Source organism: Orycteropus afer, unplaced genomic scaffold (assembly GCF_000298275.1).
Source record: "Orycteropus afer afer isolate SDZICR_OR568_19922 unplaced genomic scaffold, OryAfe1.0 scaffold00006, whole genome shotgun sequence".
NCBI classification, from domain to species: domain Eukaryota; kingdom Metazoa; phylum Chordata; class Mammalia; order Tubulidentata; family Orycteropodidae; genus Orycteropus; species Orycteropus afer.
In genome coordinates, this window is record NW_006921593.1 from 334,538 (window position 1) to 346,423 (window position 11,886).

The following is an 11,886-nucleotide window of genomic DNA, read 5'->3' on the forward strand; positions in this document are numbered from 1 at the left end:
AGAGAGGTGATGGGTGCTTTAGGAGGAACGGTTGGTGAAAGGGCTGGAGGGAGGCAACATGTTTGGCCCTGCAGTAATAGGCCTTGGGTTACTGCTGTCTTCCTCTTGTGAGATTAGAGGAGGTCAGAACATGTGGCCTCCTTGCTGTTTTTACAGTTGGTGTCAGTTGATAGCACTTGGTAAAGGGGAGGGTCAGTGAAGAAGGGGAGGACCCTCAAAGAGATGCATTGACTCGGTGGCTGCATAGTAAGGATTGGGGGATGGTGTAGAACCAGGCAGTGTTTTGTTCTGTTGTACACAGGGTCACTATGAGTCAGAGATGACTTGATGGCATCTAACAACAACAACAACAATTAACCACACTCTGAATATATTGGGAAAATCAAGAGAAAAATGATCCATAGCCCCTAAACCCCTGACATAGTCACTATACTATACCAAGTGTTTCCTTCCTACTTCAGTTTTGTTTTATAAAGTTACACAGGAGTCCCTGAGTGAACCAATGGTTAACTTGCTCAGCTGCTAACTGAAAGGTTGGAGGTTCACATCCATCCAGAAGCACCTCAGAAGAAAGGCCTGGTGATCTACTTTCAAAAAAGCAGTCACTGAAAACCGTAGGGAGCACAGTTCTTCTCTGACACACGGGGGTTGCCATGAGTGACAGTGGACTCCATGACAACTGGTGTATCGTGAGAAAGACGCACAGATTTTCATTTCATGATTTCTACCTAACATCAGGGTGTACTGCCTTCAAAAACATGTCGGTTAATTGTTAATTGTTAACAGTGTGGTTAATTGTTGAGACTCTGTCGGACTCTCTCTTCTCAGATTACTCCTTCCCTTACAAGGAGACCTAGAACTGCGTTGGTCCAATATGTTAACTGCTACCCATGGGAACTACTGAGCACTTGAAATGTGGCTAGTGTGAGCTGAGATGTACAATGTACAGCAGATTTTGAAGACTAGGTATGAAAAAAGTAAAATATCTCAATATTTTTTAAAAACCGATTATATGTTGAAAAGATATTTTGGTTATGATGGATTAAATAAAATATATTAAAATTAATTTCACTTTTTTTTTTTTTTTAAATGTGGCTACTAGAAAACTCCTGTAGTGATACCGCCTCGGAAGCCCAAGGAGGGGTCGCTATGAGCTGGGTCTGACTTGATGGCAGTGAGCACTAGGAAATTTAAAATTCTATTCCTTTTGGATCTGGAACTTGCTAACCAAAGTGTGGTCCACAGACCGGTAGCATCGGAACCACTTGGGAGAACTTGTCAGAAATGCGGAGTCTCAGGCCCTATCTAGACCAATTGAGTCAGAATCTCCATTTTAACAATATCCCCAGGTGATTTGTATGTACATGAAAGTTTGAGAAGTATTGAGTTAAAATGCAGTACTCAATACCGCTACAAGAAAGGGCATGAAAACGAGCGCTAACGGGTGATAGTTTAGGGTTTACAAATAATTCCACATTTGTTATTTCACTTGATCCTGAGGAACATTTTCATATGAACTCACTGCAGGCTCTTCCATTGATGTGTGGTCTGGAAATATTTCTGAACCTCTCTGTGTCTCGGATGTCTCATGCAGAAAGTATCTTCTCAGGATTAGTGGAAGATTAAATAAGCTCTAATAAGTTATGCTACAGGATTTCTGCTTATAGACGTGCGAACGGGGACTCAACGCTAGCCTTTAGCATGTAGTTAGAGCCCTCGCCATTATCCCCACTGCTTCTGTGTCTAACCCATCCCTCTCCCTGTTGGCAAATGATCTTTAAATTGTCCTGTGACACTGTCAGCTCTGCCATCTGCCCTATGAATACTTTGTGAGTCTTGCTTGGTTCTCACATCACTCTATCTTCAGGATGGGTGGACCCAGCTGTTGGTTTGGACAAGCGACTGCACTGCTAAGCCTGAAGCACTCACTGCTCCCAGGACTCACGCCTCCTCAGAAACAGCTTCACCTCACCACAGGCCTTCATGACCCCTTCACTAATTCTTACCATGATGCTTGTCTGTCCCTTCTCAGGTGTAAACTGCTACCATCTCTTCTCTCTCCCCTACTAAGTAAGGCTCTGACCTGAAGCACCCTCTCCACTAGACTGGACACCAGTGGCCACTGAGCAGTGTTCTTCCCAAAGTATTTGTGAAATCTTTGTGTTTTTTGACTTCTGAAACTCCTGGTAAAATGGGTTCAGTTGAGTCAAGACTGTGGGTAGCCTGATATTCTCCTAAAAATACAAATTCACTGCCGTCAAGTCAGACCGACTCATAGCGACCCCTCCTTGGGTTTCAGAGGCAGTATCACTACAGTAGTAGATTGCCCCATCTTCCTTTCGAGGAGTGGCTGGTGGGTTTGAACAGCCAGCCTTCTGGTTAGCAGTCAAGTGCCTTAGGACTGAACTAGGAGATATCTAAACGTCCCGCTAAGATCCACTCAGTGATTCCACGCAAAACGCCAGGCAAATGTATTCCTAGGTCAGGTGGGTGGGCGGGGAGACCGACCACAGCGGGCGAGCGGGTCCTAAGGGCACAAGGCGGAGCTGCACCACACCGTCGCTCCCTTCCCTATGGCTGCCGCCTACAGTCTGGCTGGTCGCTCGGCCTCCAGGGCGCCCAAGCCGGACTGGAAGCCGAAGTCACGCAGGAGGAGCCCGACACACAGCCAGAAAATCCTCACCAGCAGAAGGGCAAGCTGAGGGGCTCTCGAGTAGCGAGCGACAACCGCAGCAAATCAGACCTAAGGGCACGGGCCAAACTCCAGCCCAACTACAATTCCCAGCGTCCTTAGCGGCGAAGCGGTTACCGGGGAGACGGGCCGAGCTTGCTACACTACGCCAGTCCCGCGGCCTAGGCCTGCAGGCTGCTGTGAGCAAAATAACCTCCAACCATGCGTCCCTACTATCAAGCTCTTTGTTGTGGGGCCGAAGGAGGACGAGTAATTCGACCACGCTGGGGCCCATGCGGGAGACCAAAGTACATTTCCCAGGAGGCTGCGGGTACAGACACGACTAGTCTGTAATATTCAGTTGTTGTCAAGGAGACGAGTCCAGGAGCATTTGAGCTAAGAGCGCCCTTCTGAAGCCCGCAAACAGGGAAGAGAGAGACAGAGAAGGGAAAAATTGGAAACTTGGTATATCGAAGCCTTGAAGAACAATTCCTTATTGTTTGCCTTTTTGGTTTCCAGAAATGCTTACGGCAAACATCCAACAGCTCTCTGGGAAGTGCAAAGGGTGCTGCCCTATGGACAACGGAAAATGCACACCCGCTCCAAAGGCCAGATCTTTATGTGAAAACTGGTGTTATGCAAAAGTGGAGGATGATCACGTCATTACTTAACTGCCAACTGAGAATCGTGCCCCAGCCAAGTTGAGGCATAACCTTAACCATTAGAGCAAGAGTTACTTTCACCTCTAACCTCAGCGTTTATTACCGCCAGTATGTTGTTAATGTGCAAAATGGTCAGATAGTAGATGTTTTACTATTGTCCTAAATAAGAAATGTTGGATAAGGAGATAGTCAATAAGTGATGAGTAGATTAGTGTAGTCCTACTGATTAGTTAAGCAGCCCTCATGGTACAGTGCTTAAAAATGCTCTGCCGCTAAGCACTGAAAGGTCTGTAGTTCAAAACCACCAGCCATACCATGGGAGAAAGATGAAACAGTCGGCTTCCATAAAGATTTACAGCCTTGAAAACCAAACGGGGCATCTACTCTATCCTATAGGGTCGCTGTGAGTTGGAATCAACTCTATGGGAGTGGTTTTGGATATTGTTTTGCTGCCACCACTTTGAGCACCTGCAATAAGCCAGGAACACTGAGGACTGAGGAAAACACTTCTCTCTACTCCCACCTCCACTCAATCACAAAATTTACCTCCTAAACACTTGTGGAATCTGTCCCTTTTTCTTCATGCCAGCACTCAGTGCTGTGTTTCAGACACTACATTTCTTACCTGGGTCATTGACCTGTTTGGCCTGCCTCCAGCCTTGTTCCCTTGAGTCTGTTCTTCACACGGCCCCCAAAGTAACCTGCCCTTGCTCTGCTTTCGGGTGTACAATGGCTAATGGAATCAAGCCCAAGCTTTCTGGCTTGTTGTATGTAACTGTCTCCCACCATTGTCATCATTCACAATAATCATTCTCTTTAAATTGTTCATCTTATTTGTGACTGATACTTGTAAAACCCCATTGTCATTATTTTTTAAAAATGGAGAACACTTCCTGCTTTTAACAGTTGCACCTCAAAAAGCTGATAAATGTAGCTGGATTTGCAAAATAGATAAATTCTTGAAAAAGACTTGAATAGGTTTCTATAAATAGAAACCAAGTTTCCTTATTTATTCTGAAAAAAAAAAAGAATTGTATTCTTCTGAACAAAATATTTAATTACATGATACAGTTGTAAGGTATCTCACGCCGAGGTGCTTCCCAGATCTTTTAAAATTAGACAGAAGAAGGGAGAAAAAAAGGATGGTTCTTGTATAAAGTACTTATCACAAAACTCGAAATATAAAGGCTATAAATGTAAGGTAGATGGTTATTTTTATTCTATACAGCACCTTGAAGGCCTAAGATCTATAATTATACCTGGTATAAAGAGCTGTAAGTGTGAAATAAATCTACACTGAGGGTTTTGAGGCAGGAGGCATACTTTTAAAGTCTATCAAAAGCCTAGATAGGGAATGAACCGCAGAGTGCAGGAAGATAAATGGTCTGTTGCTCACATCAAAGCACTAAAAACTTTCCTTTTGAAGTGGGAATAGTTGGCAAATATAACACCCCTATTGGCTTTTAACTTTGGTAGAAAGGATGACCCATATCATCAATGTAGAGAATTATTTAACTGATAAAGCAGTTTTAGAAGTCGTATCAGAAATACATAATCTGTTCCTAACATTCAAGAGTGGAAAGTTTCCTCCCTCTTCATTTATTTACTTTCTTTAGTTTAGTTTTTAAAAACATGGAATCATTCATTTCTTGCCTAAGGGAAGCAGCACATTTGTGGAGAACGCATCAGCCAAGGCTTGGAAAACCCTTGCACTAGTAGGGCATGCTGAACTGGTATAACAAAGAGGATAGCTTTGCTGGTAACTGAGGACTTACAGGGGTAACAACAAAGCAGTACTCAGTGTCTGGGGTCTTAAAAGCCTGCAAATGGCTATTAAGATACAACTATTAGCTGTATTTGTTCGGAGCAAAGGAGAAAGGAGAAAATCAAAGACTCAAAGTAGAAGCTGGTCTACAGGACACACAGTCTACATGAACCATGGACTCATCTACCCTGAGACCAGAAGAACTAGATGGTGCCCAGCTACCATGACTGACCATGTAGTCAGGGCCACAATAGATAGACCATGGTGGAATGGGGGAAAAAATGTGGAACAGAACCCAAATTAAAAAAATAAAAACAGATCAACTGGCCTGGTTGAAACTGGAGGATTCCCTGAGTCTACTGCCCTGAGATACTGTTCAAACCTTGAACCAAAACTAACCTTTGTAACTAAATAATTGGCTAAAAAGAAACCAAATTATCATCTCTAAGTACTGTGCTCTTTTATAAAACAACCTGTATGACATAACATACTACACAAAAACATTGTTCCACATCCTACTTTAGTGAGTAGTAACTGGGATCTTAAAAGCTTGTGAGCAGCCATCTAGATGCAACGATGGGTCTCTCCTTGTCCAGAGCAAAGAAGAATGAAGAAAACCAAAAATGCATGGAAACAATTAGTCCAAGAGACTGGTAGACCATGCGACCCTCAGCCTATATGACTATGAGACCAGAAGAACTAGATGGTGCCCAGCTACCACTGTTAACCACTTGGAGGGGGAATCTATGTAGGAGATCCTGAATAGAGTGAGAAAACAATGTGGAACAAAAGTCAAAATCATAAAAAAAATAAAAGGGACCAGGTTTGCTGGTCTGAGAGCCTGGTGGAACCCCTGAGACTATGGCCCCTAGCTGCCCTTCAGGTCTAGAATTGAACCCACTCCTGTGGCTTCCAGCCAAATAAAAGACAGGCATATGGGCTAAATATTTACATCAGGTAGATACACTCCTTGGAGAGATCAATCATGGGAGAATAGAAGGGCAATGTATACACAGGGAGAAAGCTCTGGGGACAGGAGTACATGGGAGGGAAGGACACAGGAAGAGGTAACTATGGGGAGGAAGTGGAGGGGAGCTGTTGCATTGTGGGAAATTGCAGTCAATGTCATGAGACAAAGTGTATGTGACCTGCTGTATGGAAAATGAATTTACTCTGTAAACTTTCACCCAAAGCACAATAAAAATAGAAAAAGAAGTACTTTTGCTAATTAATTAATAGAAAGGAAAAAAAAAAAAAACCCTATATGAGACCAAATGGTCAACCATTACTTTAAAACAAAGCTGGGAACATAATGGGACAGGGACTACATTAATGCCAACAAAACAACCCGAACGGAAAGACTGAAAATGTTCATGTGACCAGTATCACTGAACAATTTTCGTAGAAATTGTTGAACATGTACCTAAACTGCTGTTTAAACCTTCACCAAAAACACAATGAAATACTATTATTATTATTTTTAAAAAGCAGTATTCATGATACTTACTGAGAAGTAACTGGGATTGTACAACTTAAGAAAGTTAGTCTGAAATATGGCTCTTATGATGGTAAATGTTATATGTCTACTTGGCTAGGGGCATGATTCCCAGTATTATGTAGTTGTCCTCCATTTTGTGATCTGATGTAATTATCCTCCATTTCATGATATTGTGTAATTATCCTCTATTTTATGTGTTGTACAGTGAGTTTGAGTTCTAATGAGCTCTGGTGGCACAGTGCCTAAGGCATTTGACTGATAACTAGAAAGTTGGGAGTTCAAACCCACTAGCTGCTCTGTGGAAGGAAGATGGGAAAATCTACTTCTGTAAAGACTTACCACCTTGGAAATCCAATGGGGGTAGCTATGAATCAGAATTGACTTAGTGGCAGTGAGTATATGTTAATGAGACAGGATCAGGGTAGGGTGTATCTTGAGTCACCGCTGTGTAAGAGAGCATGTTTTAAGCTCCACCCTTACATTAGTCCTACCCTTACTCAAATCACACCCTTCCTCAAGTCATGCTCTTACTCATCACATCCTTACTCTGGTGCAAGGAGTTTCCTTGGGGGTGTGGCCCTGCATCCCATACATATGTGGGTGCTCTGGCAAGACTCTCCCTTGCTTTGGATACTGCATGTGGCTTGTCATCATCTGACCTCTGATTTTTGGGACTAGGGCTAGCAGCCTGTCACCTGACCTGCTGTTCTGGAATGTGCCAGCTTCCACAGCCCTGTGGCCCACACCAACAGTCTGCCATCCAACTTGCTGATCGTGGCTTCATCAACCCCTCCCCTCCAACTACGTGAATCTGGAGAAGCCTCCAGCCTGACACCTGACCTACAGATTTGGGACTTGTTAAACTCCACAACCACATGAGGCATTTCTCTCTCTCTCTTCTGCAGTCTGAAATTCATCAAACATGCAATCAGGATGCACTGATGACTGGTGACTGGAATGCAAAGTTGCAAACAAAGAATAAGGATCACTAGATGGAAATATGATCTTGATGATAGAAATAGTGCCAGAGATCATATGACAATTTTGCCACTGAATCAATTCTGAGTCATAGTGACCCGTATTGGGGGGGATTTGGTTTTTTGGAAGTTGTCTAGTGCTACCATAACAGAAATACCACAAGTGGATAGCTTTACTAAACAGAAATTTATTTTCTCACAGATAAGGAGCATCGAAGTTCAAATTCAGGGCACTGGCTCTAGGGAAGATTTTCTTTCACTGTCGGCTTTGGAGGAAGGTCCTTCTCTCTTCAGCCTCTGCTTCCTGGTTCCCTGGAGATCTCCATGTGTCTTGGCATCTATCTTATTCTATCTCTCCTCTGTTCACTCATTTAATCTCTTTTATATCTCACAAGATTGACTCAATATACTCTATACTAATACTGCCTCATTAACATAACAAAGACAATCCATTCCCAAATGGGAATCTAACCATAGGCACACAGGTTAGGATTTACAATACTTATTTTTTTGGGGACATAAGTCAGTTGACATAACACAGACACCTTCAGCTGGCACGCTTAAGTACCTATGCTTCCCTCATTATCTAGGGGATGGGAGCAAGTGAGATTTAGACCAGCTATAGAAAATAATCTACATTTTTTTTTTTTTGCATATCCCACATTTAAGATTTTGACTCTACCTCACTAGTATTTAAAAATAGAATGGAAGCTCCATGAGGGCAAGGGTTTTTGTCTGTTTTGTTCACAGTGTGTATCCTCAATATCTAGAACAGTGCCTAGACGCTTGTCGAGCAGGTGCTCAACAGATGAGTGAATTGAGGGATGAAAACTCACATTCAAACCAACACACATGGATTAAACTACTATTGGCCTACAATACATTCAGTCCCACAACTTCCATAACTTGGCATATGTGAAGGGGGAAGAAACCCCTCAATTTTCCAGCTCTTTGGAAAAGTGTGGGGCAAAGGAATTAGAATTTAATAGTACAATTTCCTCAAGTGAATGAAAGATGGTATGAATCAAGTAACTGACTCATCGGCTGACTAGTACCTTCTATGATGAGGAGGGAAATGCATACTACAGTCTCAGGGGAAAGAAAACATCAGTAGCTGGGAAGGAGCTGACTTCATCTGGGAGGTGGGAGAGTCCCAGATACAGGCCGGTCAGGTAATGATGGACATCTCCTCCCGGTCCCTGCTCTCAGAAACCAAGTTGACTATGCTTTTTAAATACTTTATGAATTCCAGCCGGATCTCCTCAGGGTCATCCTCAAGATTTGAGTGCACCAGCGTCAGCTTGTTCAAGGGTGAGGCTGGAAAAAGAAAAGAAGTGATTAGACACAGGCTTTTAACGAGGTGCTGTTTCTAGCTCCAAAAGACCTGAGACTTATGAAAGCCAAAAGGTTTAATTTTTTAACGTCCAAAACTAAAGTTGGAAATATCTGATCCAATTTCACAGTGCTGGGTTCCCCACACTGCCATCTGGTGACAGGATAAACTCTACAAGACTTCCAAATCCTCCTTGTTCTGGAATCAGAAGGGAGGAAAATGTCTCTTCCCCAAGTTCACTTTGTCGTCGCTGTAACGTGTACCATATGTGAACTAGAGGTTTTTCTTGAGAAAAGGTCAGTCTGGCAATTTGTCCCTAATTACAAATCAGTGGCTAAAACCAGGATTTCCCCTTAGCCATCTGTGTGCTTTTAAAGTGTCCGTTTCCTGGCCTGCATGGTACGGAAGGCGTTCCACCGTGGCCACTCCAATTCAGATGGTGAGAAAGACAAATGCCTTGAACACAGTAGGTGCTCAATAAGTGTGGGTGGCTGCTGGTCTCAAAGACATCTACCCAACCAGCCGCTGCCCAGTCAGTGTTGACTCATGGCGACCCTCTGCGAGTCTGAGTGGAACTGCGCCCCACGGGTATTCAATGGGTGGTTGTTCATTAAAGTACCCCCTCAGCATAGCTTTCTTCTGAGGTATTTCTGGGCGGACTTGAACCGTCAACCTTTCATTAGCCGTTCACATCCCAAAGTCCACTTTCTCCCAGCTGCTCATGTTTTCTTTTCCCACTTTTGAAGACATTTTCCTCCTCATCATAGAGGGTACCAGTCGGCTGATGAGCATTTAACTGTTTGCATTACCCAGCATCTCCCAAACACATACAGAAATACATAAATCTTTAAAATGTTCCCAACAGAAGTAGAAAGGAGGAATTCCAGTCTCCTTACGTAAAGGCAGGCTTCCTCTGTCAGCTCCAGAGCCTGGTTTGTGATGTGCAATTAAGAGACACTGAGCATCTTGTAACAGCTGCTGCTGGACGAAGCAGGAATACCACATTTCAATCTCCTTCAGGTGGCTTGGGATGTCAGCATTGAAGACGATCACCACTCCGTGAGAGTCCTTCATCAGGGCTGGCCAGCAAGACTCGAACCTGCAAGGCAAAGGCGGCGTCAGAGGGAAGGTGAGGTCACTGGGTAACTTACTGCAGACTTAAAATAATATCTTATCATTAATAAAAGGAGCTCTGGTGGTGTAGTGCCTAAGGCATTTGACTGCTAACCAGAAGGTTCATGGTTCAAGCCCACCAGCTGCTCTGTGGAAGGAAGGCTGAGCCATCTACTTCTGTAAAGATTTACTGCCTTGGAAACCCAAAGGGGGTCGCTGTGAGTCAAAATTGACTCGATGGCAGTGAGTTAGAGTGAGTGTCATTAATTGATTGATGACTTCTAATTGCAGCACAGGCCAACTGCTAACGTTCATAAAACAATTCCCATCACATTTATGAAGTTCCTAATAGGTGTCGGGAAGTGTGCTAGGACTGAGTGCGAGGTGCCTGGTGGGAGCTTATTTTTCAGTCAGTTGATGACGCAAACCCTCTTCAAAGCAAACGTACTTTGGATCACCGCCACAATCCCACAGCTCAAATTCACACCCTGTGCCTTTGTTGTTGCTGGTAACATGGGGGTTCTCAAATTCCAGGATCCTGAAAATGAAAAACAGCAGCAGCAACTGTCCTCAGGCAACGCTGTACTTTGGGGGATGTCAACTGCATCAAAAATGGGAGGGTAACGGACGGGACTTGTGGGGATGCTGACTTGTCAGGGCTCACCTCACTCCTTGGGTTGGATTGTACTCAGTGATGTCAGAAGATTCTGTCAGGAAGTTGGCCAGAACAGTTTTTCCACTCTGTGAAAATGAGAGTGAAAGATCTTGGCTGGGTAGCAGAAAAGTGAATTGTTAATGAGCTCCTCTTCCCCCAGTAGCTGGCCTGGAACGAGGTGTGATGATGGAGTGGGGACCATGGCCAGCCCGTGATCCCTAAGACAGAGAGCTCTCTCTGGGTGCCTAGACCTCACTGCCATGCTCTGGCGTGGTAGGGACAGCCTGGTGGGGACAAGGGTTCTAGTACCAGTTCAGCCTCTGGGTGTCTTTGCCCACCTTGCTCTCCCTGGCTGGCACGTGGCCAACTTATCCAAGAGCAACAGAAAAAAATATCCTTGGCGTTCACCTCTCCTTCCCCTCTGCTCCTTTCCACATTTTTAAGAAACCAGTTTGTCACAGATAGGAAGCCACGCAGTCCCAGAGAGGGATGGGAGTTGTTAAGGTCACAGAGCGGGTCAGAGGCAGTGTTGGGGCCCACGGCTCGGGACTCCTGGCTGGCCCTGCCCTACTCTCACATACGGCTACTTCTCCTCCTGGATCATACAACTAATGCACATTCCGATACAAACAAACAAACAAAAAAAATCAACACGACAACAAACCCTCTCGACCACTTCCACCCAGACCATCCATCCAAGTTGTCCCGTGCCCATCACGAAAGGTTACATCATCTGTTTTTAAGATTTTTTTTTTCCTTTAAAGTTCATTTTTTCACTAAAAAAATTTTTTTTCCCCTTTTTCTGTGATTTGGGTGCAAATTTACAAAGCAGATTCCTTTCACTCTCAACAGTTCCTACACATTTTGTTTCATGGCATGGATTATAATCCCAACAGCTCTCCTCCCCTCTCCTCCCCGAGACTACCCCTACCCTGTGTCCTTCTTATCTATGCATTCCTGTCTGTCTGGCATTCCCCCTATGAAAATGCTGCTTTTCTGCTCTAAGGAGTGTATCTCCTTGGTGTAGGTGTTCCACTCATGGCCTTTCTATTGTTTTTAAGATGGTTTGTATACATTTACTAGCTCCTTTGACAAATACTGTTGTTGTTGTTGTTGTTAAGTGCCTTCGAGTCGGCCCCAACTCATAGCGACCCCTCCTTGGGTTTCCGAGGCAGTATCACTACGGAAGTAGGATTGCCCAACCTTCCTTCC

The 11,886-nt window shown here is 44.1% G+C and overlaps 1 protein-coding gene across 1 annotated transcript in view; it reads right to left on the bottom strand.

The window, feature by feature from the left end:
- Positions 1-8,741: 8,741 nt before the first annotated feature.
- The window catches only part of IFT22 (intraflagellar transport 22), an 8,692-nt gene continuing 5,547 nt past the window's right edge, over positions 8,742-11,886 (bottom strand). The window contains exons 2-5 of the mRNA XM_007940046.2: positions 10,684-10,760; positions 10,468-10,557; positions 9,803-10,005; positions 8,742-8,890 (exon numbers count right to left, since the gene is read on the bottom strand). Coding sequence (XP_007938237.1) covers positions 8,742-8,890; positions 9,803-10,005; positions 10,468-10,557; positions 10,684-10,760 — 519 coding nt within the window. The remainder of the gene's footprint in view (positions 8,891-9,802; positions 10,006-10,467; positions 10,558-10,683; positions 10,761-11,886) is intronic.